Here is a 25,380-nt window from a genome sequence, read left to right as displayed (position 1 = left end):
AAAGGGACTGGCAGTCAGCAGTTATAGTTCCGCATTAATAAAAGGACCTTACTGATGCCCTGTTAAAACAAGGACATAGTGATCCTTACTCTGCTAGTCTGTTTCAGGCATGTCCTCTTCCAGGGAGGAAGGCAGACTATAAAGGTATTCAGAATTAAAAGCTTATCAGCAGGAACATTCCCAGTAGCCATAAAAAAAGAGGGAGTGTCCACTGCAGAAATGATCAGCTGCCTAACAGGGTAGAAAGCTAGAGATGGATCACACAACCTAGTTTCACTGCATGTCAATGTTGTCAAGGCAAACCACTGCAGGGGAAAGGGTACCATGAATTATTTTATTCTTGGAGTACTCTTAGTTTTGAGTACGGGTTATAACATGTCATTCTGTGTCCATGGACCAAAAACAGGATTGGAGAAGCCAGGAATGGAGTCTGGTTTACTTATTCTGCTCACAGAAATTAAAGTTGCTGTTTTCTCTCTTGGTGAACAGTAGTCTTTGTTAGACGTATAGAGATTCCACCTTTCCCACTTTCCCTAAGTGCTGTCATTTGCTTCCCTTCTAAAAGGTATTCCTAGTAACAATGATGTCCGAGTAGTAGTGAATCTTTTCTATCACAGAATTGGACAAAAGCCTTTGGTGCACAAAGAACATCCCGGTTCAAAACTAGCCCACGCAAAGCAGTTGCTTGTGTTTTGACAGGTATTCTGAGGTTCCCAGAGGGTGGGAGCAACATCAGTTGAATCATCAGTTGGTCAAGCAACTGGATAAAATGGACTGCCAGGTAGAACTCTTTCCCTCACTCCTGACAGTCCAGTCAGACATCATAAAACAAGCGCACTAGTTGGTACCGGATCGAAAATGCAATCGTGCTGCCAAGGACCTAGGTAAAAATCAGACACATAACAGAAACATACTGTCAAATGGTTTACAGGCTGTCAGATTCCTCCTTTCCAAATGGATTTACTAAGCTTTCCAGCATGCCTCATTTCATAAAATAGCAACTAAAGACTACTTTTTTTTTGGTATAGGAAGTCGCAGAAGTCTATCCAAAGACATTGTTTCTTTCTCTAATGATTTTAGGTATCAGTGGGAGATTTTTCATTGTGCCTGCGCACAGTCACATTCTAAGAATATGTGCATGAGATAAGAGTTTGAGAATAACTCCTTCCCCCTTAAGGAATTTTAACATAAATTTTATGTTATTTTAACATAAACCCCGTGGTTTGTAATGGAAAATACCTTATGTCAAAGCTGAAATTCAGTATCCTTACAATAAGGTGCTATCAGGACTTCTCTGCTGTGACTGGGATCAAGATAAGTGCTATCTACTTCCTGTCTTCTCCCATCTCCAATGTCATCTGCCTAAGCCCTCAACAGGCTTTCGTTGCAAGCTCTCCCTCTCAAATTGGACTCTGGCTAAGTGTCTCTTTCCTAGTAAGAATCCCTTATCTTAAATCTGAAGATGAAAAGAAGGATTTTATTGTGGGCAGTTAACCAATGCAAGCCTTTCAAAAAGCAGTGTTTTCACTACACTATGCTCGAGAATTCACATGCTGAATAGAGGTAGTGGCAGGATCTGTGAAGCATATCCTTATACTCCAAGTGGCTTCAAAATGCTCCCGCATGCCCCTCAGACTGAGAGACTGCTGAGCCACATGCCATCCTTATGCAAGTCCACTTGCTGGTGACAACTGTGAGACTGTTATTTTGTATTACTGAAAAACAGGAACGTACCAAAAGGCTGTCTTGAGTCAATGATACGGCAAGGCACTCTGCTGTGCTCACGTTTTTCTTGCAACCAATGATTCGTGCCTTGGGAATCTTCTTAAGCTAACCTTCTGACTTTTTTTATAAGCTCTCAATTGAACAGGGAGGTGTGTGTGGTTTCCTTCCCCCCTTGAAGTGTGTAAACCTCTTATTCTCCTCAAGCACCACAGCTCAACTGCACTTTGTGTGAAGAGCATGATATTTTACTTTCCCCTTAAAGCTCTCTTGATACTGACTTGGATCTGTTTCTATTGCAGAGTAAATCTTTCTACTGGCGGAACCCTTTGTCTGACCTGAATGAGTAGCAACAGAAGAGTGAGATTTCGCTCGTGGGTGGGTCCGATCAGCTTTATGACAAAATTAATAAGTGTCATATTATTGCATTCAGTGTATTCGCCATCTTCATCTGTTCCACTCCTCACATCTACTACGTGCAAGATCTTGACTACCTGAGGAAAGAAATATTGGATGCTATTTCACCAGGTATGTTTGGTGTTCACTGGCTAATCTTGCTCAAGACCCCTTTTGCTGCACCAGCCCTGAAATCCTGGTTGTGGTCTTACCGAAAAGGGAGGACAGACTTATGATGGTCCTGGGGTACTTCTATGTGTGGTTATTCTGAAAGACTGATTTTTAACACAATCAAGTGACTGGGAGGGATGGTAACAGACTTTCTTCAGTAACTATTGAACCCTGAAGTTCTGCATTTTCTCCCACCCTGTTTCTCTTTCACTTGATGACTGCCTCAAAATGCACCTGAATTTTGAATGTTTTCCACAAATTACCTTCAGAATGCTTGTTCCCAGGGCAGAGAGGCTCTTAGTTTTGAATTTGGAGTAGCTCATCTCCAACCTGCCTGTACTAGGATTAAGCCTAAAAGAAACATTTAAAATTAGTCCAGAAGCAACAAGGAGATAGATCACTTTGTAAGCAGACTTCGATCCACAGCTGAGAAAGAAATCCAGTGGTGGAAGAAACAGGAATAACCTGATGCACTTAAAACCAGCTGCTAGTATCTAGCCCCTCAAGTGGGGCAGAGAAGACTCCTTCCTATTGCACCCCCAATATATGCTGTGTAGTTTAAAGAATAAAACAGAAGAATCTAACATCTGCAGAGAGAACTGCTGATGTGGCATAGTGCTACAGAATGCTTGTTACTATGAAATCTTAGCAGATTCCACTACCGCAGTATTAAAAGCAGCCTGTGTCAATTTCTCTCGATCTTGTAGGTTGGAATCATCATGTTCTAACCTTGTTAAAAATCATTCTGTATCTGAGGGGTGGGCTGGTCAGAGAAGTGCACTTCTTTGAGAAACCTCTACTGTATGATCTGACTGTAGCTAGCAGAGTGAGCTGCTGTCTTTTAAAGAAAAAGCATACTTGGACGGCTTTTAAAAAGAGCACCTTCCACCACCTTTCTCAGCTGGTGTTGGAGGTAAAAGACACAACCTGTAGTACCACTATAGGTCACTTGGTACATTACCTCGGTAGCCGGTGACGGGGACAAGGAATGACGTGGAAGAGTTGAGGCAATGAATAGAGGAAGTTGAGTACTTGTGGGATGAAAAAAAGCAGCATTGTTTTGCTGAAGTGTCCCAAGATCCCCACCACAGCAAAGGTCATGCCAGCAAAGTAGCAGAAGGTATCCCCAACAAACACTCGAGATGGGTACCTGTAATCCATGGAGCAGAAAAGCAAAGGTCTGACATGACTGCTATTGCCTCAAAAATGACTATTTATAACCACTGAACGTGTGCCCACATTGCAGGTCAGGGGCCAATGGAGATCTGCAGCAGATCTACGCAGTAAAAACAATTGTAGGTATTTATTCTAAGAATTGCAGGACTGGGACCCACCACCTGACTTGTGGAGAATATTGTATGAAAAGCCAGCCAGTGAGGCACAGGAGACAGTGTATTCTGCATGTCTGGGTGAGCTGGTGTGACCACAATTGTTTTAATACAAAACAATCCATGCTTTGTGTTCTTGGATCTGGCAAGAAACCTCTCTACACTCCAGCGTTCCACACCTGGAGGTGGTTAAGTGGTTTTGTTCATTCAAAAAGGGAGAAACTAGAGGGAAAGGATGCTTCCAAACAAATTCTGAATGTCTGTCCTCTTACCAGTTGTAGTAAAATAGGCCCAGTGTGGTAAAAAAAAAGGGAATCATGAAGTAGAGAGAAAAAATGTGATCATCTTGATAATCCCCTATAGAAAAAAGAAAAACATGTGTTTGTGATAAGACAAGACTGGTTCATTTTTAGTAATACCAGCTACCGAAATCTAAAATTCAATCACCCTTTGCTTTTTGTGCTCACAAAGGTTTGTTATTTTCCTTACCGTTTAGCTCTACAATATTGAATATGATAATGGAAGCAGCTATCACCAGCGACTGTCCTGCTTCAATTCCATTAATTCCAGCAAGAATGTTGATGGCATTAGTGCAGAACACTGCTAGCATACCCATGTACACGTAGTAGAGGATACCTGCAGAGCAGAGCAAGCCAAATGCATCAGTATTTGGAGGCAAAGCAGGCCCTAGACCAATTCACTGAAGCTCTCACTTCTTGCTTTATACAACAACCTATTACCTAACAATCTCAGTGAGTTTTGATAGTGGTAGCTTACAAATAAGATTGCTTCCTCTCTTACAAGCTGGCTGTCATGTCTACATGTACTGTGACAAACTGCCGTGACATGGTGGCCAACTGTAGTGCTGTTTCTGTCTCTCTAACATCCTGATGTTATCAGCCATGTGCTGTGTGCCCCACTACTCAGCTGTATTGCCAGGATCATGGGAAAATGACTGGCGTCTGTCTATGCACACCTGAATGTGCACTGGGTTTCTGGATGTTCTTTTCAGCCTAATGTTTAGTGGGTGGACTGCCACTCTCTTACTGATTACTTAAGCAAATCCTTAGTCTGCTCCCTCTGCAGTAAGAAGTGCTCCATGTGATCCCTTGCCACATGGATGACAGCTTCTGGTGGATCATAAACTTACCCAGGTCCAAGTGCATGCCCAGCAGCACCCGGAAGGGCTTAGGCACCACAATGGTCGTGTTCCCAAAGTTGGTGAAGTAAACCATGAGCAGTGGGAGGGAAGCCATGGTAGGAAGAAGCAACTTGTGGCGCCAGCGCAGGTTCAGAACATCATCTGCAAAGCCCAGGAAAATCATGCAGCAGATGGCAAGGAGCGAACCGATGAGCTCCACGAACTGCAGGACAGAGAACAAGACCCCGGTCACCAGTGGCCACTCCCTGCCCCTGCCTGCCACGCTTGCAGCACTAGACGAACCTCACCTCGTCGTGAGGAAAGGCCGCGCACTGCTCCTCCACAAAACATCTCAGGAAGGGCACGGGGATGAAGCAGAAGAGGATGATCAGGAACACGGCACCGCTGATCACGCCCTGTGCTTCGGGGCTGGAAGGTAGAGCGGGGGGAGTCAGCCGTGCCTGGGCCGGCCCCGCGGGGCAGCTCCCTGGGGCAGCGCTACTCACACGGGCCGCCTTGAGGTCTTGTTGAGGTCCTCCCCGAAGAGCCGCGCGGCGAGGAAGTGGTCCGTGAAGGCCGGAATCAGCGTGAGCGTGGCCGCGAAGCCCAGCAGCGACCCGCCGAGGTTGATGAGGAGGGGCACAGTGGGCCAGGCCGCCATGGCCGCGGCGGGCGCTGCCCCTGCCAAGGGCGCGGAGCGAGGCCGGGCGGGGGCGCTGCCCACCGCCTTCCCGGCCGGGCGTTACGCGGGCGGCGCCGGATGCGCGGGGCCGTCGCGGCCTATCGGGGGCGGGGGCGCCATCTTTGGCCCTGGCATGAGCCTCCTGCCGGCACGGAGCTCTGCTCGCAGGACGGCCGGGATCGGTAGCGGTTTCCGCCGCGCTGAGGGTGTATGGGAGGGGTTTGTCCCCGGTGCTCAGGTTCGCGGTGCTTCTCCTCCTCCGCGAGGTTCCTCCGAAACTCTGCGCCGGGAGCAGCACTCGCCCAGGGACGGCCCACGGACTCCGCCCCGCAATGCCCACAACCGCCATGGCCACCCTGCCCCCCCCCCCTCCCGTTCTATATTGGTACGTCACTTCCTCCCATGCGGGATGCGAGTGAGTCCCAGAGGAGGGCGGGCGGCCGGGACCGCGGCCGCGCTGAATGAGCGACGGCTCCGCCGCCTCCCAGCCGGAACCGCCTTTTGCCCAGGTCTGGGGATCCGCGCTTGCGGGCGTGTCCCGGCCAGCGCAGTCACCGCCGGCAGGCGGGGTGGCGAGGCGTGTTACCCGGGTGCCGAATGCGCGAGATCAGAAAAGTGAGCGGCCGTTGGGTTCGTTTCCCCACGTGTTTCCTCAGATGTCGGGAAAATTCAGTAAAATACCTTACTGGAGATTTTTGATTGTCAGGAAATCTGTAACTGGTGATGGGCCCTCGGGGCATTTTTGGGGGGTGGGGAGGGGAAGGCAGGATAGGCTCAGTGTCCATTCACTGTTCTGTTCGTTCAGGTGTCAGTCGATGAGCGGAGGGGGAGACGTAGCAGAAAGTCCGGTAGCAGTAAGAAGAACTTTTACGTGCCCTGCAGCTGTATGGCAACCTGAAATGGTTTCTGATGGCTTTGTCTGATTTTTCTGATGGCTTTATGGCCACCTAAGGAGCTGCTGCTGTGTTGAGAGGCCACCTCTGCTCTGCTGTCTGTTGCACATATACAAAAGTGATTTTGTAAACTTTATAACAACTTTGAGGCGGGCACACGGTACCGCCGGGGACGAAAGCACAGCACAGAGGTGCAGGGGAGCATATCTGGCCAGAGCCGCTGCTACTTTGGGTTAGGCTGTCGGGAGGTGATTAAAACTCGTGTTACTTGCCCACCACGGCGAGAGTGGCACAATCGCGAGCAGGCGAACGGAAAGGATATGCTGTGTCCTGCGTGCCTGGTGGGAACGGGGCAGTGACTCCCATCAGAAAAAAGCGTGACGTGAAGGAGAAAAGCGTCGTTAATCGAAGCTCGGAAAGCCGGTGGGGACTTGGGCTTTCAGATTGCGGCTGTGCTCCTATTTCATTCCCCCAGAAGAGAAGACCCGCGGCAGCAGCCGTGAGGTTTCCGGGCCGTTCAGACCGGGTACCACGGCCTGCACGCAGGCCCGGGGCGGAGCAGCGGGCAGGGTGTGCGCCGCGGCTCGGGCGGCGCCGCCGGGCCGCGGGGGGCGCGCGCGCTCCGCCGCGCCGGAAGGAAAGAGGCGGCGGCGGGTGCGCGTGCGGTGCCGCGGGGCTGCGGCGGGGCCACGTGCACCCGGTGCCGCGAGCGGGGCAACGCCGCGGCCCGCCCGCCATGCCCGCCGCGCTGCCGTGAGCCCCGCGCTCTGTGCCATGGGGCCAGACCTGGGCTGGGCCGCGCTAGTGCTGCTCTTTGCCGCCTCGCTGCTCACCGTGGCGGCCTGGCTGCTCCAGTACTGGCGGTCCACGGCCCTGCGAGCACTACGGCGTCGCGGAGCGGCGGGGGAGGAGGCCGGGGCCCGGGCGCTGCTCGCGGCCCTTCTCGCCCTGAGGTCCCTACGGGAGCAGTGGCAGCGAGCTTGGGTGCGAGCTCTCAACAGCCAGGCGCGCCGGCACGGGGTACGGCAGGGCACGAGCCGGGGAGCGCGGGGAGCGGCAGCGAGGTGAGGCGGGCCGACCCGCCTGCTCTTTGTTCGCGGGTGCCGGGACAGCCGTTGCCCTCACGGCGCTCCGGCCGGAGGAGCCGGTAGGCACCTTGCGGACGGCTCAGTTCGGCCTGCGTGGGAGCAGTGCGAGCACGGAAAGGGCGGAGCGCGTTACCACGCATCGTTTAACGCGGGTTGGGGCAATACTGTAGTCACTCTGATTTTCCGCAGCAATCTCTTCGAAATTTTCTGGTATTTATTTTCTTTATTCTCCCATTATTGCCATTGTATTATCTGCAGTTTTGAAGTTCGTGAAGGAGAGTACGCCTTGATGATTCCATATGGAAATAATTCCATTATAGCTTGTGTTGCCTGCAAGGCAGGGACTTAATACCTACAGAAACTGTGGTCCAAAGAAGTTCAATGTTTATTGCAATATCCCCTTTTTTTTTTTCAGTCGTATAAGTGGGAAAGAGTTTCCTTTCTGTTAAGTTGTGTAGGCAGTTAAAGTCCTGAAAAACATAATGCAAACTTGTTTTTGAGTTTTCCAGCAAGATAGGAAAAGTATCTCCCTTTTTGAATGAGTGACAAATTCTAGGCTGGATTCAACGTGAAGTGCCTTCCCCCACTGGGCATAGTGCTCCTTCTGTAGAAACTCACCCTCTGCTTCCATGCCCCTCTTATCACAATGCAATAGTCAGAGTGTCACCAGTTTCCCATATCTGATATGCTGTGCTTTTCTGTCATGTGTTGAATTACTCACATTATCACAAAATGACCTGAATGTATAAGTTCTAGAATTTAGGACTCCTGTAAAGGGAAGATTAGCCGGTGGCTGAATTGGCATGGAGGCCCCAGAAGGCCCCACTTCAGTTCCTGCTGCATCTGCTCCTTGTGTGGAGTAGCATTGCCTCAGTGAGTTGCTGGGTCTAAAAGCTATTTTCTGAAGTGAGGTCTGGGAGTTATCCTGGAGGACTTTGCTTGTGTGAGATTCTGGATGAGATTTGGGCTTTCCTGGAGGTGCTTCGTATCTGTGAATTTAAGCTTCAGCTGGACACCTTGTTTCCTTTCTCTGTATAGACAAGTCGAGGTGGGTAGAATTATAGTGTGCGGTAGTTCTGGATGCTGGCTGGAGTGTCTCTGGGACCCCACATCATTCATCCTCTTTGGAACTATCAGGTTGGCTCTGATTACTGAGAACTAACAGTTTTCTCTTTGCAGAGTTCAGTGCAGATCACATTTGAAGAGGGTCCTCAGTTACCACAAGCTGCCAATATAAGTTGTGTGACATGCAAGGGACAGTCGGACCACAGCATGGTAAGGCTTTGCTGTTCTAAACTGTGCAGTTTGGTGTGATGGTGTGTTCTGCAGACGCTGCTGAAGCCTTTCTGATGGAGATGGTGGAACCAGGGAAGTTTTGTGTGAGGTCTCTTTGGAGGAATTTGGAGGCCTGTCTCCTGTTTGGAGGCTCTGGAGCTTGCAAAAGTAAGCTCTGTGAGAGAAGATATGTTGGTGGAGCCGGGATGTGTGAAGGCTGAACCCAAACATCAGGGTTCTACTGTGGAGAGCAGAGGAGTGCTCTTGTCACAGCACAGGGTCTGAAGTTGCAGGTTTGCAGCTTTGAACTTGGTGAGAACAACACAGCAGCCTCTTGCCGGGATATAAACTCATCTTTTCCTTTTCTTTTTAGGTGCTGTGGTGCCATCTGTCAGCTGAAGCTGTGAAATTCCCTGTCTCTGTTACGCAGCAGTCCCCAGTTGCTGTTTCTGTGGACACGTATCATGTCACTTTGGCTGTGCTGCAGGCTCAGGTAAGGATTACAAAAAGTTAAACATTGACCTCCCTCCTCCATTTAGTCCCACGCTGATCGAGGAAGGAGGACCTGATTCAAAGTGCAAATAAAGGCCTCATTGGGCTGGGAGAAGCGGTGTGCTGTCACTAACATTTGGTGAGATAGCAAATATTCCCCATCTGCATGCCGAGTCTTGTTTTCTGAGTCTTCATATGCAGATTTTGGCTATGAAACATAGCTGTAAGAAATTTCAGAGAGTTTTGAGACATGGCTTCATTCTATATACTGCTTTCAAGTGGGTATTTAAGAAGTGAGAAGTTCAGAGAATTCAATTCCCCTTGTGGCATAGTGGAAGGGGAAAGGTATGGGAGGGGAAAGGCTATGTAAAAGTATGGTGTCCTGGTAGTGGGTGAGAAAAAGAAATCTATGGTGAGGAGTAGTTTGCTTGTCAGTTCCCCTCATTAAGTTCACAAGAGCACAGTGCAGCTTTTCCTGTGTGTTGGATATCAGAGATGCTTATTCCAGCAAAGAAGCTCTGAAATCACAACAGGTGGTAACTCCATAGTTACTTTCTGGCTGGATTTGATTCTTTGGAATATGGTTTTCCATCATGATGAAGGACATGATGCTGGAGATGGTATCTTGCTTGGAGGTAGTGTGCTCATATGTGCACAAAAAAAAAAAAAAAAAAAAAAAAGAAAAGATAGACATGGCAAAATTAGAAGTAACTCAGTGGTAGCAGAAGCTAATCCCATGCTGTTGCAGACAGTTTCAAGCTTGTTCTTGAACTTTTTGCTCTCAGAAGCTTTATTACAATTTTCAGCATACTTTTATCAGGTTATTCCAGTTTGATTTTGTACCACTGTTCTGTGGTCATCTCCAGAAATCCAGAGCTCCAGAGAGCTCCTCTCTCTCTTTAGCATGTAGTGTGCCTGCTGCCAGTCTAGTTATGGGCAGCAACTGCAATTGCTTTTAATTTCTGAAAAGTCCCCTTTTTCACATCTCATCCAATTGCTCCCCTACTCATTGGCATTTTCTAGGTCTCCTTGTCTGCATCTGGTGAAGTTTTGGGTTGATTGTTCGTGTAAAGGAGTTGCATATAGTATTCTAATTGAGGTCTTGCTGCTGCTGTTTTATGAAATGCAGGTTAGATTACCACATGCCTGCCTGTTTTTTGGAATACTTCAAGTACTGTGTTCCCAATTGTGCCCTGTGCCCTGTCCATTCTGGCACACCTCTTGTTGGTTACTTATGTGGCCACTGTGTCTCATATATGTTGCTTTTGTCTGATGACCTTCTGTGTTGTCAGTAAATGTCAACCTGGTAATTGAGAACTGTACTGAATTCTATTACCCGGTTTTTAGTAGAGCTCTCAGGTCAGTTCAGTTCCGTTCGTGTGTGGTTCTGCCTCTGTCTGTCACATTAGTGATGCTTTTATGGGTACATGGGTGTGCAAATTCTTAACTTCAGCTAAACTACAGGATATTGTATATTCTAGTTTGTTGTTGCAGACTGTTGGTGACCCAGGTGGGTCTTCAACCTGAGGATCATCTTGTAGAGATGTGTTGCTAACTTATAAATGGTTGCGTTTACATTTGGCAATGCCTAAGTGATGTAACTCAGTAAATATCCTATGTGTTGGTGCCCAGTTGGGCACTTGTGGATTGTACTCTGCAGGCTTTTTCTTCAGTGAAAGAAAAAATGGATCATTTTTCCCTCTGGTGGTGCCTGGGCATCCAGTCGCAGTGTGGGAGCCAGATCTCGCCATGGAGCTTCTACAGCTGCTTCATCCTGTAGGCCTGGGAGCACTTGCGTTCCTATGTTCTGTTTTTTACTGTTGCCCTGGTGTGAGGGCCTTTCAATTGCTGAATTTGGAATGGGGCAAAAATCACCTAATGTAAGCAGAAACTGTTTCCAACTATGGATATTTGTTCTGGGCCAGGTGGAGATCCACTTGGAGGAGATACAGAATGAGGGTCTCCTGGTGTCATGGACATTCAAAGACAGACCAGACTTGGACCTTTTTGTTCTTCCACGACTTGGGCTTCCTGAGGTGAGTGGCTAACAGTGGGAGGCTGACTGTGAGTGGAGAAAGGAGCAGAAACAGCTAGAAAGTGGGCTGCTGTGGAGGAGAAGGGTTGGCAGCTCACTGCCATGGCCCTTTAGGGCAGTGGAGAGGATTCTTTCATCCTGGAATCAGTACTAGCTCAACTGTGTCAAAGCGGCATCCTCAAGAGGGCTGAAGTGGCACCAGTATCTGTTGAAGGCTTTCTGTCTATGTTGGTTCCTCCTGCTGTTGTCACATGTAGAGCTGCAAAACGAGCTGGGTTGCCGCTCTTTCTTTGTGTGAGGTGTTTGTTTGTTGTTGTTGTTGTTGTGTTGGTTAAGTTTGATTGGGTTTTTTTGAAGGGATTAATTAAAAGTAGGAGATTAATGTGGGGAATCCCTGGGTTAGAGGTTTAATGAACAGAATGTGGGTGTGCTTGCACTTCTGTGATCCAGATAGGTTGGTTGATTTGTTGTTCTATTGACACCTTTGTTACTTTATACTGAGTAGTTCTAGGAATTCGACTGTTTTCCCAAAAGTGTGGTGGCACCATTTCCTGAGGTGGTAAGCATGTGACAAACTATAAAATCTGTATTGTAAAAATTTACACCAGCTAAACTACAGAAGTAGAGACTTAGTTTGTCTCATTTAGAAAGCTTGCATTTGCCTGCAGCTGCTACACAGAAGCTTTAAGCTCTGAGGAGAGCTAGTATGGAATATGGGAAGAGTGTTTGGGAGGTTATTACTGGGAGAATGACTGTGTAGTATATTAGAGGCATGAGAGGCAGGTGGAGCTGTAAATGTGTCCATTTTTTAATGACATTCCTGCATTTCCCCTTGATTTACGGAGAGAAGGATGAAGGGAGAGCAGATTTGTCCACTATAAAGGATCTGGTCGAGGATACCATTGTCAGCACGAAGCCAGCCATGATGGTGAATTTGGTGGCCTGTACTGCTGGAGCCAGTGAAGTAAGTCACTCTTCTTGTGTCATTCTTGTGCCCCAAACACAGGCACAACCCTAGCCCAAGACACTTCTGAGGGCTGAGACTCAGGCAGGATCCAGGGCTTGAGTTTCACTTCTGGGTGACAGCCGAGTTCTGGCCTGCACTATCATAGGGGTTTGGGTACTGCAATGTGGTGCTTAGGGATAATTAGAAATTGCTCCCAAGGGCAACTCCTTCCACCTTTTTTCTTGAATGCTGGTTGTTGGTCACATCCTTGTGGAGCTGGACTGCCTGAGATACATCTGTTTTTGGCGGTTGGTCTTGCTCTGAACACGAGGGCTCTCTCCAAGGCAGCATTTGCAGACATGGAATGTCCCATGGTTTGTCATCATCAGTTGACTGTCTAGTAGCCAGCAAGCTTGTTCTTGCCTGTCGCCTTCTCTGTCTGCCTTAAACTTCCCATCTGAAATAACATTAGGGCCCACTGGAGGTCAATGGCCTGGGAAACCTGCAGCATCCCTTGATGGCCTTGCAGGTATTCCCCTGTGTTGGTGTGAGGAGCTACTTAATAGATACAAGGACGATGCCTCTTGATGCTGTCTCCTGGTGAGTGAATGATAAAGGTAATGGTCTCGCTCTCATCATTCCTCAGGTACCCAGCAATAAGTTGACTCAAGAGTGCCCGTCCAGAGTAGCAGCAGCCCCTCTGGGTTCTAAGCTGTTGCTCCGGAATCTTCGAGTGCTGAACTTGGGCTGCCAGGGAAAGGGAGGTAAGCATGAAAACATTGCTGATCCACGGGGGCAAGCATGCAGGTGGTGAGATTGGAGCAAGTGGATGTTTTGGGTGGGTTTGAATGGAAAAGAGGGGTGTGTGTGTGACGAACCACTGCCTCTTGTTGATGAGTGCACGTGTGCCCTCTGTCTCTCTTGTAGGAGTTGGGGAGATACGCTGTGTGGCAGAGCTAGACAGCCCCCCACAGCAGAAGTGGACGAGGGCAGTGATAAGTGGCAGTGTCGGTGCTGATGGAGAGATGGAGTGGAATGACGAGTTCTTTCTGTAAGTGTTTGTTCTCTTTCTGGCTGGAGCAGTGTAGGCAGACCGGCACGATGTCTGGGTATCATTACCATGCTGCAGTAAGTGATGTGCACGGTGCAGAGATGAAGTCTGTGCCAGAGGGCAATGTCTGTTTATGCTGCCCCTGTGCCAGACTGCTGATTGGGGCATTTGGCCCCAGCTTGCATACATCTTTCTCGCTTCCCTGGGTGGGCAGAAGTGCTAAATGTAGGTGCAGCAGGTGCAATAGGATGTAGCATAAACAGCCTTTCAGAGGCACTGCCCTCTCAACTTCCACTGTCAACCTACACAGCTGTGCAGGGCACGCAAACCAGAATTCTCCTTTTTGTCATTTGGTACTCTAGTCATGTCCTCCATGGTAGTGCATGCTACTGAAACTTTAGAAAGGGTGAGATTTGAGGGAGGGAAGATACAGAATGAGGTTGTTTGCTCCATGGCCACTTAAAAAAAGACTGCCTAACACCAGCCCCTCTTCGGTTTCAACAGGGAGTTGGGACCTAGAAGCAAAGAACTGAAACTACAGGTGCTGAGGAGCAGCGATGGAGGGGGAAGTGAGTACGAACAACCCTAAGATGGGTTTTAAGACTGGGAGGCAAAAATGCCTAAGGGACTCCCTGTGCTTTAAGCTCATGGTAGTTCTCTGTTGGTATGTGTGATGAGTTCTGCAAAGGATTTTTCCTATTTAGCTTTATGTGAGCTTCTGTGACTCTGTGAAGTAACTCATTTTGTTCTTCTGCCAAAATGGTCTGGGTCTGACCTTGAATCAGGAGGTTCCTGTGGCCTGCCTGTCTGCATTCTGAAGCAGGCAGAAGCATGCAGGATTTTGCCTCTTGTATTAGGAGAGCTTTGCATAAGGCTCTTAACTGTTCTTTTGTACTCAGTTGGGGACTTAACTACAGCATCTATTTTTGATGGAGGCCACACAGTGGTCGTCTTTTTAAGGGAGTTGAATCCTGAATTGTTAAAGAGGAGCGGAAGAGCATTGCTTGCCCCTTCTCCCTCTCTTGGGAGTTAATGGAGTTGTGGCACTGTGCTGTGTTGACCTATTGTGCTGCTTCCCAAAAGTGGGGATTACATTGGAGATGTCTGAGGTGCTGAGGTCATGTGAAGTGTTTTATTTTTGCTCTTCCTTCTTGCAGATGTGCTGCTGGCATATGCCACACTTTTGATAGATTCTTTGGACAAGCAGCCATCTGGGAGACAGGTCTGCTCACTGGCCCCGGGAGCTGGACAGTCACTGACATCTGAAGCTACCATTACAGTGGAGGTGAGCTCATGATCCCACAAGCTGTGCATACATGCATGCTCTGGAAGAGTTCATAATGTGAGCCTCTAGCTGGAGACACGCGTGTTTGGGCCTGAGCTCGGCACAGAGGGCTAGCAGACCCTTGTGCCATGGAGGGGGGTGGATGTCACCTGCCCCTTGGTCCCTGAGCCTCTCGCTGTTGAACTTATACTGTACTGGGAATGGCTCCTTGGTACCCAGAGCTGCAGCTTTTGTTGCCCAAACATGCCTGCCTTTCCATCTGGGAAGAAGAGTGCCTCTCTGATCAGTGCTTTACTGCTTTTAGCTGCTGTTCCAGGAGTCTCCTGCATCTCTGAATGCTCCACATGCCACATCTCTGAGAACCAGCATCACCCCCACTAAGAAGGTGGAGATGGACCGGACCATCATGCCTGACGGCACCATTGTGACTACTGTCACCACAATTCAGTCCCGGCCCAAGGCAGACTGCAAACTGGGTGAGGCTGCACAGCAGCAGGTTTATTGTACAGGTGGCTCCTATGGCAGCACAGACTTAGCTGCAATATTTCCATGGCTGCTCATGAAGGCAGTAGCAAAACTGTTTAGCCATCACACCTGGATATGGCAGGCTCACGCTTGATGTATTGCTTTATGTGTGTGGGTCAGAACACAGGCATCCATGCTATTCCCCTAGAACCTTCGTTGGAAACTCTTGTGTAGCCCTAGGGTAGAGAATTGCAGTTGTGTGTCTGGAGGAGGTGAGGGAGGGATGAGCCTTTCACACACCCTTTTGGTGGTGGGATGTCTAATGCGTATGCTGCCAAATAACCTGTGCGTGATGTCAGGCTAAGTGTTTAGCCAAGCTTTCTCTAGTTTCTTCACTGCTAAAAAAGTTAGGCTGAACATACCGATTGTGGAGCCAAAAGCATGTTGATCTGGCTTCCTAGGGGTTGTTGCTGCTTGTGGTCTGGCATCCTGGTGAATGTGGTGCTGGATATTCCAAGAGGCAGGGCTGGGAAATTACAGGAATGAAGTATTGCTGTGCGTCAGCTTCACAGGACTTGCAGCCCAGAAGGGCAACCATATCCTGGGCTACATCAAAGAAGGTGTGGCCAGCAGGCCGAGAGAGGTGATTCTCCCCCTCTGCTCTGCTCTTGTGAGACTCTGCCTTGAGTACTGTGTCCAGCCTTGCGGCCCCCCAGCACATGAAAGATATGGACCTGTTGGAGTGAGTCCAGAGGAGGACCGCTAAGTTGGTCACATACCTGGAACACCTCCCTGTGAAGAAAGGCTGAGAGAGTTTGAAGCTGTTTAGGCCAGAGAGGAGAAGGCTCTGGGGAAACATTACAGCAAGCAGCCTTCCAGTACCTAAAAGGGGGCTTGTAGGAAGGCTGAAGAGTGGTTTTTTTACAAGGGCATGCAGTGATAAGGCAAGGGGAATGGCTTTAAGCTGAAGGAGGGTAGATTTATATTAGCCATTAGGAAGAAATTTTTCCCTCTGAGGGTGCTGAATTACTGGCACAGGTTGCCCAGGAAAGCTGTAGCTGCCCTGTCTCTGGAAGTGTTCAAGAGCAGGCTGAATGGGGCTTGGAGCAACCTGGTCTAATGGCAGTCTGGTTGGAACTAAGTGGTTTTCAGGTCCCTTCCAACCCAAAACATTCAGTGATGCTGATTTTTTTCCCAGTGGGCTTCTTGCTGCCACAAAGCCTTACAGAGCTGCCTTGCAGGCTCTCCAAATGCTCACTTGAGGCTTTTGGGGGTTGTGTAGGGGGCACAATATGATAATGTAGTAGTGTAAGCTTCATCTCCATTTACTGGTATCTCGGTGTTTCTTTTGCTGTGAAGATTCACCATCGAGGTCGCCTTCCAAAGTGGAAGTGACTGAAAAGACAACAGTGCTCTTGGAGACTGGCCGTCCTCACGGCCACTTGCCCGGCAGTAGCCGTAAGTGCTTGGAAATTTGAGGCTCTTACTGAAATAACTGTGTTCCTTAGCCTGTTTTATAAAGTGGCAGTCTGAGTGCGGTTCCCTGAACTTGCTTGCATTTTCTGCTTCAGAGAATGTCCAAGTGCCTGAGTGAAGGTGGGGGCAGAAGGCTGGTGGTGGTGGTGTGTGGGCAGGTAAAAGACATTCCCCTTTGACCATCCAGTCAGGGACTATGAGTGTTTCCTTGCTTGACGAGAACTTTCCAGGCTATCCGGACCCAAACAACTTTGGTCACCCTGCACTTGGGGCTCTGATTGTGTCTAGAACGGAGCACTGCAGCTCTTTTGACAGTTTGCTGCCAAAGCAAACTATTGGGAGTCTTTGGAAGTCTTTGTTGAGTGGTGCGGGGAAGGGGAGGTGTATTTTAATTATATGCCTGGTGGGAAATGAAACTTTTCGGGTACCTGAAAAAGCCAAGGGCTACCTCTACAGAGCTTCCTTCATTTTGTTTATTTGGACAAGTCTATAATAGACTTTGGGTGGGGGAACTTACATGCATTCGTGTGCATGTAAGTTGCCTATTGCAAGCATTGCAGTCAGAAAGTGACGTTTTGCCTCTGCTGAAGGTTGGTACTCCAAGCATTGGTATTTTTCTTGTGCTCAGGGGATAGCCATTTGCCCAATGGCTTGGATCCAGTGGCTGAGACGGCAATCAGGCAGCTAACTGAGACGAATAACAAGACCACCAAGAAGACACCGACAAAACGTAGTACACTGATCATCTCAGGAGTGTCCAAGGTCTCTGGTAGTTAGGAGCTGCATTTCCAGTCTGGGTGGTTGCTTATAGGGATGTGTGTATGAAACTAACCTGTCCTGTAGGGACCGGTGTGGGAAGCATGGATGACTGGCTCATCAGAAACCTTTAGCTGCTTTCCAGTGAGCATTAAAAGGTTCCTTGCCAATAGGAGTTCACAACCTTTAGCTGCTTCCCAGTGAGCATTAAAGGGCAGCTGCCAGTGGGAGTTCACAATGGGCAGCTGCAGAAAGGGATGTGGTTGCCGTAACTGGTTTTGAACCTTGTGGAGAATATAAGGAGTTCTCCCTGAACTTTGCTGCGGGAGTAAAGGATGTGCAGCAGAATGCCTTGTAATCACATTCCAGTATATTTCAGCCAAAGAGTGGCAATTGTCCATTGGTGCCATCTGGCACTGATGATCTGAACTGGGCCACCCATATGTAGGTATAGATGGAAGTAGGCAGATGAGTGGAATTCTTTTGATCCTGTGTTCATGTCTGTCTGCCCCTCTAACCCCCCTTCAGGTACCTATTGCTCAAGACGAAATGGCACTTTCTCTGGGTTATGCTGCATCCCTGGAGGCCACAGCGTATGGGGACTCTGAGGCAGACAGCACAGCTGACCAGATGCACGATTTTACTGAATTGTCGCGGCCACTGGAAGCGTTGCCATTGGGTCAAAGGGACAGTCAGGAGCTGGATGAGACAACGCGATCAGATGTCTCTGAAAGACCATCCGTGGAAGATGTTGAGTCTGAAACTGGCTCCACAGGAGCCCTTGAGACAAGGAGCTTGAAAGATCACAAAGGTAAGCATGAACTGTTAGGTAGGGTAGCTAACATGACCCATAGCATTAGCTGTACATGAGGACAGAGTGACATCCAGGTTCCACACCCGAGCATGGGGTCTGCAGCCACCTTTTAGCATAGCAAAGAGCAGCTTCTGATTGAGCTGGGAAGAGCCTGCCTTTGTCTTGTGGTTTTTCCACTGAAGTGATTTGAACGGCCTTCATTTGCAGGTGTCTGATTCCTGTAGCCTTTCAAGTTTCTGTGCTCTCTTAGATGGGAACCCTGCACATCCTGTGTATTATAGAAAACCCCTTTTCTCTCCCTGGTCTCCAGGTCCACAAATCAGGCACATGCCCGTAAATAATGATTCATCCTCTGAATTTGGCCACCTGTGGTGTGGACATGGAGGCCGCCCAGCAATGTAGATTGTACGGGCCTTGATTGCCCTCCTTCTTTCCCTGTTAGTATCAAAGCAGCTAGTGCCTCTGACCTGTCGTAATGTAAGATGTTCACACAAACTCACTTCTTTTAAATGATGGAGTGGGCTGCCTCAACCTAGCTGCTGTCCTGGCCTTTCCACACATTTGTCAGGTGGATGGTGCACCTTGGATTTTTCTGCTACCAACTTATGTAAAGAAATGCAAATCAAAGTCTTGATTACTCAGACTATTAGAGTGGGACAAATTTTGGGGGGTTGTACCCTGTTACAACTAGGTATGATTTGGGCTGCAGAGGCCCCTTTTTTGAATGTCAGTGGGTAGAAGGGTGTGTGACCCAGATTCCCAAGAGAGCTGGTGGGGGGGGAACAGAGGGAAAATGGAAAGCAAACCCCATCTGTAGGAAATACCATTGTAGTGTTATATGGCCTGCAGGTTTTGTATCTTGTCTTTCTGATCCATTTGAGGTTGAAAGCAATTGGCATTTCCACCTTCTCCTGCTTGTGGGAGTCATAAGGAGCCGTTGGCATTATTTCCCTCTAGACTGGGCACGTCATGAAAATGCAGGCAGTTGTTCCAGGCGCAGGGGACAATGTTAATCCCTGTGCCCTTGAGACAGGCTGATCTGAGAGGCTTTTTCCATCTTGTATGTTCCTCTCAGGGTCTTCAGGTTCAGATGATCTCACTTGTTTTCCATTCATGTGAGTCTTGGTTGTCATTTGAAATGCTGCACGCTTCCAATGAGAGGAGGATATTGTGTAAAAGGAATTTTATGCAGAGGGGAGATGGGATGGAATGTTTAGTGAGGCAGCTTGTTGGTGTTGCAGTCTATCGTCAGCTGAGACTTTGCCTTGGGAAGCTGGGATTAGCCAACCTGCTGCGTACTTCTGCCTCTCAGTGTGGAAGAGGACTGCTGTATAGCTGAGAATGGCTGGGTGTGTTACTGTCCCTGAAACTTGCCAGTCCAAGACACTATCATGGTTTCTGTCTCCTTCCTGTCTCTGCAGTTAGCTTTCTTCGGAGCGGTACCAAGCTCATCTTCCGGAGAAGGAGCAAGCAGAAGGAAGCAGGCCTGAGCCAGTCACACGATGACTTGTCCAATGTCACTGCCAACTCCACCACCAGAAAGAAAACTGGTAGCTTCTCTCACCGCCTCATCAAACGCTTCTCCTTCAAGTCTAAATCCAAACCCAAAGGTAGTGACAACACAACAGCTGGTGAAAACTGAAGGAGGGAGAAGCCCATTGGAAAGATTTCTCAGAGATTGTTTTCTAGTCTCTTGTCTTCCCACTCCATGGTATCTGTGACTTGAAGTCCAGTTCTTTCCAACCTTGGCTGAGGGAAGACACCCCAGTGCTTTATGCCGTTTGGGGAGCGGAGGTGGCAAACCCAGGACTTAGGTTGTTTGGCTGCCTTGGCTTAGCCTTCTCTGCTTGTTGCACCCTACTGTGCTCTCCCAGAAAATCCAGGTGGCATGCTAATCCCCCTGGGGGTTCCAGGAACTGCAGAAATGACTCTGTGTGTGTCATCAGGTGCCTCATGGAAACGGGGGGCAGGTCTGTCAAGTGGCAACCTTCAGAGTTAAAATCAAGAAACTACTGGGTTAGCTATAGGACCAAGAAGTGTGACATGTAGCCTCATTCAGTCTTCTAGTGGCAGAGAATGACGCAGTCACTGATGATCTAAACACTATTATTGCTTGTGCTTGGTGCAGAGGCTGTAACTTGAGGTGTGCTGCAGGGTGATGTGTTCCTGAGCTGTGAGTTCTCAGAAGACAGCTGTCAGCTGTCGAAGTTGTGGTCCTCCACCTGGCTCTGCCATTGGAACAGTGTCTGGTTCAGACAGCTCTGAGGAACCCCTGTTTTCTGTGCTCTGTTGGTGAAGGAAGAAGTCTCTAAGAAGAAGGAAGTTTTAACTACTGTACAAGTTTTCACGGAAGCCTGAGCCTTCGCAAGAATGCCCGGTCAGTGCTGTCGGTTCTGCCACCCTGTGCAGCCACCCCGTGACACAACACTCCTTCCACATCTGTGTTCTTGAATAGGGAAGGGCCTGTACTGAGTGCACACACCAGCTATTCCCTTGCTCTTGGGGGTGGTTGGGGATGTTCCCAAAGGGCTGCCAGACTGTCTTCCAGACCTGCCGAGTGTCCAGTCTTGTGCTGTCATGGTTCTCATGCCAAGGACTGGCACCATGCTGGGGATGGATGGCAAGGAATAAGGCAAGCAATGTAGTGAAGGGCAGTCTAATGGGGAGACTGAAGGGGCTTGCACATGGCAGAAAGAGGCAAGAGTTTATATATTGTCACTGATAGGTTTCCTTTAGTAGAGGGAATCTTTCTGGATTGTATTTGGTATTTCCTTTCTTCTCGCAAACACGGACCCCTCTGTTCAAACAGAGGACATTTCTGCAGCAGGTACTTGCAGAGAGGGAGAAGTGGGCAGGGGGAGACATAAAATCCCTGTGCAGGAGGACACTGTCCTTCTGGGTAAACAGTTGTCCGGTCTCCTGGTCCATACACATTTTATCTATAATATCCCCAGAAGTTCCCTTCAGATAGCACATAACAATGCTCTTTGGAGAAACACTCATGTCCTGTCAACATGCCTGGTTTGAGAGAAACCTCCTGCTATCCTGTGGGTTGTTGAGCTAAGGAGGTAGGACTGAGGGGAGGAAATACCTCACGGAAGAGGTTTTCCCAGGCCTGACTGTATTCTCTAGTTCTGCTCTTCCATCAGAGTATCTCCTGTGGTAGTGTCTGCTGTCCTTCCTTGTACAGGATGCTGCCAACTGAAAAAGCAGTTCTCTTGATGGCACAGGTAAAATGTGTTTCTTGGAAGGACAAACCCTAGCTTGCTGATACTGCTGCCGTGTACCATTTCCAAGGACCAGAATGTGTTTGGTGTGCTGCTGCAAAAGGATTTACAGGTGGCTGTTTCTTCCGAATTTGTACAGGTGGGGAAGGCCAGAGTTACCGAGGGTTGTAACTGAAAGTGCCTGTGTGTGCTAGCAGGAGGGACTCTTGGCTGTTTTTCCTGCTGATTCCTCACGTGATTGGGCATGTATGAATCTGAAAAATCATATTGGTTCAGCTGGCTGACCAGGAACCTCTACATCTGTTTTGGTCTGGGAGTCTTTGTTGTCCACAAACTCTGTCGGGTCTTTTATCCTTTGTTTCTTTGTTCCTTGTCCGCATGCACTGTGGCTTTGTTTGCACTTCCATGCACTATGGATGACAGAGAACTCGCTGTTTCTCGCCGAGAATGATTTTCCTTGATGTCAGTGACTGGTTTGCGCTACAGTGCCATTAGAACTTGACCATCTGTAGCTTGCCTATAGCAATCCAACCACAGATTTCACATCACACCTTCTTTTGCTGGGTTGGTGCAGTGCTGTCACATGCAGTCTGACACACCCTTGTTCTCAAAGTCTCGGAGTTTGGTTTCAATTTGGTACTCTCTCTCGCACCATCCCCTCTATGACTTGTAGCTATGACATACTTTATGTTCCATTTTTGGATTTTATTTATTCATTAGGACACCATCTCAAGGTACTAAACCATGAAGATTTGAGTCCAGACAGCACCACTTCTCTGGCACGAGACTGTGAAGCCTTGCACTAGAAATGCTGGTTTGAGCAGAAGAGCCTGTGGCATTTCAATTGTGGGTTAGTCAAGGACCTACCATGAGTCTCATTTGATAGTCCTGTGTTCTTTTCTTTAAACTGTAAGAGCTTGAGCTGTCTTGGTGTGGAGTGGCTGGAGGTGAACACCGTTCACCGTTCTTCGGAATCAGGGATCTGAGTCTCATGGACACAAGGAAGACTGTGAGGGCTAGCCAATGTTATCCTTGTCACTGTAGACTGGAGGCAGAAAAGGCAAGGTTTCTGTCTGACAAACACATACCTAGATTCTTGACCAGCATATTTTGGTCTGGCTTGTAGGAGGAGGTGATAGGAAAGGGAGTTAAACAGAAGCTCAAGTTACTCACTGGCCTTGGGGACCCTTTCTAGCTATGTTAAATGGGCAGTTCCTGTCATACATCTGTGGCTTTCCTGTTTTGTTCCTGGTTTGTTGGCTCCAGGCTATGCCCGCCAGTGACTTGCAGTGGAGATACGGTTTTTGATTTTGAACTTGATGTGGCAGAAGACATCTGCACTGTGTTTGGCCAAGTGAATGGTATGTGGGAAGCATGCCAGTAGGGGCATATCTTCCCTTGAATTTTTAGCAGTGTTTTTTACCACTGGCAGTGAATTGTGCTGCAAATCAGTATCTGGTTAAACGGCTTGCAAAGGAAAGGGATGTTGTCGAGTGCTGGCAGAGCACGTCTTCAAATATTAGGTCCTACATCTGGTTGTGTTTCCTAGAAGAGATGTATTTTCTGACATTTTGTTGCTTCTCCAAGTTGTACAGCATAGGAGTGCTATTGTAACCTTTTGTCTTCTTTTGAATATTCTCTATAAGTCCAGACTGGTTTTCAGGGTGTTTGTCAAAAGTACTGTTTGAAGAACAGAGGGATAGCAGGGTATGGGTCTGCTATGTGCATCGAAAATTTTTTGGTTCTGATACTCTCCTCATTAAACGTGTTGATCTTTCCTCTTCTTATCTGAGCGAGGCTTTCTTTCTGGCCCACAAAGATGTTTTCATCCCCCAGGCAGTAGGTGCCGTTTTTTTTTAATCCTGACTTTAAGAGCACAGGTTCCTGGTTCCTCAAAGGCATGAATGGTAATGAATTTGCCTCGTGGTGGAGGTGTGGTTATTGGTGTGAGAAATAATCTGTCTATCCTAATTTTCTCAGATGGAAAGAGAACGTCACACAGGGTTCTCCAGAAGCTGCAAAGATGAAGTCCCCAGGAATTTCCTCCCACAGAATAGCTGCTTTAAGAAACGTCTTTTGTATTTAATGTATTCTGTGTTTCTGGCTTGAGGACAGAAGAAATGCTATTTGAAATCTACTTTCCCAGTTTAACTTCTTCCAGATACCTGTGCCCTTGCCTTGGTGCTGCTGTGGGCTCTGTGGCATTTCATAATGCTTGGGACCACAGAGTAACCCCATGAATGGCACAGGCCACCATCAAAATTTTTAAGCTCGAGTGATCTGCAGTTGGCAGATTGTTGTCTCAGGGTAGGCTCGCTTTTTGCACCTTGTGAAATTGGTCCACCAAATATATGGTGGAAGAGGAACAGCAGAGCAGTGGGCTTGAATGCGTGGAGGCTTCAACCTGCATATGAGGGCCTGCTTTCCAGATGCTGTGTTTTCCTACTGGCTGCACAAGCAGAACACTGACTTGTACATGAAGCCAAAGTAGGCATTTTGTTGAGATCATTTTGGGTTTTTGTTTGTGTTGGTTTGCTTGGAGGGTTTTTTGGTTTGTTAGGGGTTTCATGTTTGTTGGTGGATTTTGTTTGTTAGTTTCCTATTTTGGCTGAACAGATTTACTAGAATTTACCTGTGTATTTTTACTTCTCTGAAGAAAATAGAGTTACGCTAGCTGAAAGCTGTAATCATGCTTGTAAGTATATTTCTGTCTAGATAAATCTTCTCCCTGTGCTTAGGGGAAGGGTTTAGGAGTCTCATCATCCACAAAGACCTCGGTGTTGGCCCATGAGAGATATTCTCTTGAGTCAGTGGAAAACAGACACAGGAAAAATGAAGGGAACCTCAAAACCTCAGTGTTCTGAGGGTGCCATAGGATTTAACATGATTGATGTCTGAGGCCAGAGGAATTGGGTGCATGGATGTGTATTTGCACGTGCTTATAATAAGAGCATACTCTAATTATAGAGTATGCGGTGCAAAGTGACTGGGGACAACAATGCCAATAGATGGGACAGGAGAGTGGCCTTACCAGCTTCTGTGGCGTTCATACCCATTTATGGCACAGACTTATTCAGGAGCAGACCTGAGCAAGCAAGTCCAATTCCTGGCCCTGCAAGCACCATCATGCAGCTTATGCAGTTGAGGGTGGGGTTTTAGGCAGCTTGACTGAAATGGGGAAGAGCAAGGGGAGACTACTTACGTGGAGAGCAAGTTCAGTGAAGGGGAATGTAATGAAAGCTTCTTCCAACCGCAGGCAAGTGCTGTTTTTAGATTAGAACTGGGCATATGGCAAATGTTCTTGTTAAAGCAATGATGTAGTTTCTCTTGGGATATTGTTTGCTGAACCTACAGAGAAGTCATTTCTGAGTAGCCGTGGAGATGCTTGAGTGTTTGGAGGGTTGTAGTTTGTGGTCTTTTTGCATTGTTCTCTCCATCCCAACTCCCCTACTGCAAAGTCACGGTGAGTCTCGGGGTAGAGTAACAGGCACAGCATTGGTCAAACTTGTGGCAAAGGTGTGCTTGTGATCTCACAGCTCCTTCTACAGGCATGACTGCTCCACATCACCTTTCCTTGCTTTGTAAGGTACTGGACCAAATACCCACACGGAATTTGAATTAACACCCTTCCTTGTGTGTGCTCTTTTGTACTTTGATGCTTTCTGTCTGGGTGGATTATTTTGACCCCACATTGTTCAGGTGGGAAAGAATTGGAACTGTGTAGCTAATAATGAAAATAAAACTACATATGACTAAATGAAGTTCTTGCACCTTTGTAAATCTCAAAGGAGAATTCTATTGCTGTGTAATGGCTGAATCTGTTAACTTATTAAACCACATGAAAATCAAAACCTGAGTCTGATTTCATACTTGGTGTAGTGCTGTGAATTTCCCTCCAACCTGTCCCTGAGTGGCCGGCTGGCTCCTGAAATTCCGCATTGTGCAGGATGCCTCCCAGATCCAAACTGGCACCAGTGCCAACTCGGGCTGGTTTGACAGCGCCAAGTGGCTCCTGCAGTCTGCCATCAGGAACCTGATCTGGTGAGTTTTGTTTGCCAGGGAAAAAGGCTGGAGTTGGTGTTCAGGTACCTGTGATGCTAAGTGGGTGGCCGTCTGCTGGGGTTCTGAAATCCAGGT

The 25,380-nt window shown here is 48.1% G+C and overlaps 2 protein-coding genes across 8 annotated transcripts; one reads left to right on the top strand and one right to left on the bottom strand.

The window, feature by feature from the left end:
• Window positions 1–315: 315 nt before the first annotated feature.
• On the bottom strand, window positions 316–5,456 carry DPAGT1 (dolichyl-phosphate N-acetylglucosaminephosphotransferase 1). Its single transcript, XM_063178563.1, has 9 exons — window positions 5,265–5,456; window positions 5,067–5,187; window positions 4,768–4,981; window positions 4,107–4,253; window positions 3,890–3,974; window positions 3,251–3,439; window positions 2,553–2,640; window positions 2,061–2,216; window positions 316–880 (listed from the first exon to the last, which is right to left on the bottom strand). Exons 1-9 carry the CDS (start codon window positions 5,417–5,419, stop codon window positions 815–817), a joined length of 1,221 nt encoding a protein of 406 aa, XP_063034633.1. The 5' UTR covers window positions 5,420–5,456; the 3' UTR covers window positions 316–814.
• On the top strand, window positions 2,145–25,094 carry C2CD2L (C2CD2 like). Of its 7 annotated transcripts, none has more exons than XM_063178562.1 (14): window positions 2,145–2,250; window positions 8,601–8,696; window positions 9,070–9,189; window positions 11,114–11,224; window positions 12,071–12,187; window positions 12,816–12,933; window positions 13,097–13,220; window positions 13,725–13,789; window positions 14,378–14,505; window positions 14,810–14,981; window positions 16,330–16,428; window positions 17,075–17,208; window positions 17,731–18,013; window positions 19,438–25,094. In XM_063178562.1, the coding sequence occupies exons 1-14, from the start codon at window positions 2,236–2,238 to the stop codon at window positions 19,656–19,658; spliced, it is 1,803 nt and encodes a 600-aa protein (XP_063034632.1). In that variant the 5' UTR covers window positions 2,145–2,235; the 3' UTR covers window positions 19,659–25,094. The 7 variants fall into 7 exon arrangements, with proteins under 7 accessions (XP_063034632.1, XP_063034629.1, XP_063034631.1 ...); XM_063178559.1 differs by lacking the exon at window positions 2,145–2,250 and adding an exon at window positions 5,887–5,949; XM_063178561.1 differs by lacking the exon at window positions 2,145–2,250 and adding an exon at window positions 5,944–6,055.
• Window positions 25,095–25,380: the final 286 nt, after the last annotated feature.

Source organism: Melospiza melodia, chromosome 29 (genome assembly GCF_035770615.1).
Source record: "Melospiza melodia melodia isolate bMelMel2 chromosome 29, bMelMel2.pri, whole genome shotgun sequence".
Classification (NCBI taxonomy): domain Eukaryota; kingdom Metazoa; phylum Chordata; class Aves; order Passeriformes; family Passerellidae; genus Melospiza; species Melospiza melodia.
Note: the sequence above shows the minus strand (reverse complement) of the source record. Positions and strands in the feature narration are given on the sequence as shown.

What these genes read in the sequence shown, in the direction of transcription:
- C2CD2L (XM_063178555.1), top strand. Translation starts at nt 7,108, where the DNA reads ATGGGGCCAGACCTGGGCTGGGCCGCGCTAGTGCTGCTCTTTGCCGCC. An exon ending in GACAGTCGGACCACAGCATG is followed by an intron (nt 8,697 to 9,069) that starts GTAAGGCTTTGC and finishes TTTTCTTTTTAG; the next exon opens with GTGCTGTGGTGCCATCTGTC. An exon ending in GTACTGCTGGAGCCAGTGAA is followed by an intron (nt 12,188 to 12,815) that starts GTAAGTCACTCT and finishes ATCATTCCTCAG; the next exon opens with GTACCCAGCAATAAGTTGAC.
- DPAGT1 (XM_063178563.1), bottom strand. Translation starts at nt 5,419, where the DNA reads ATGGCGGCCTGGCCCACTGTGCCCCTCCTCATCAACCTCGGCGGGTCG. An exon ending in AAGACCTCAAGGCGGCCCGT is followed by an intron (nt 5,188 to 5,264) that starts GTGAGTAGCGCT and finishes TCTACCTTCCAG; the next exon opens with CCCCGAAGCACAGGGCGTGA. An exon ending in TTCTGTTGCTACTCATTCAG is followed by an intron (nt 881 to 2,060) that starts GTCAGACAAAGG and finishes ATTTTTACCTAG; the next exon opens with GTCCTTGGCAGCACGATTGC.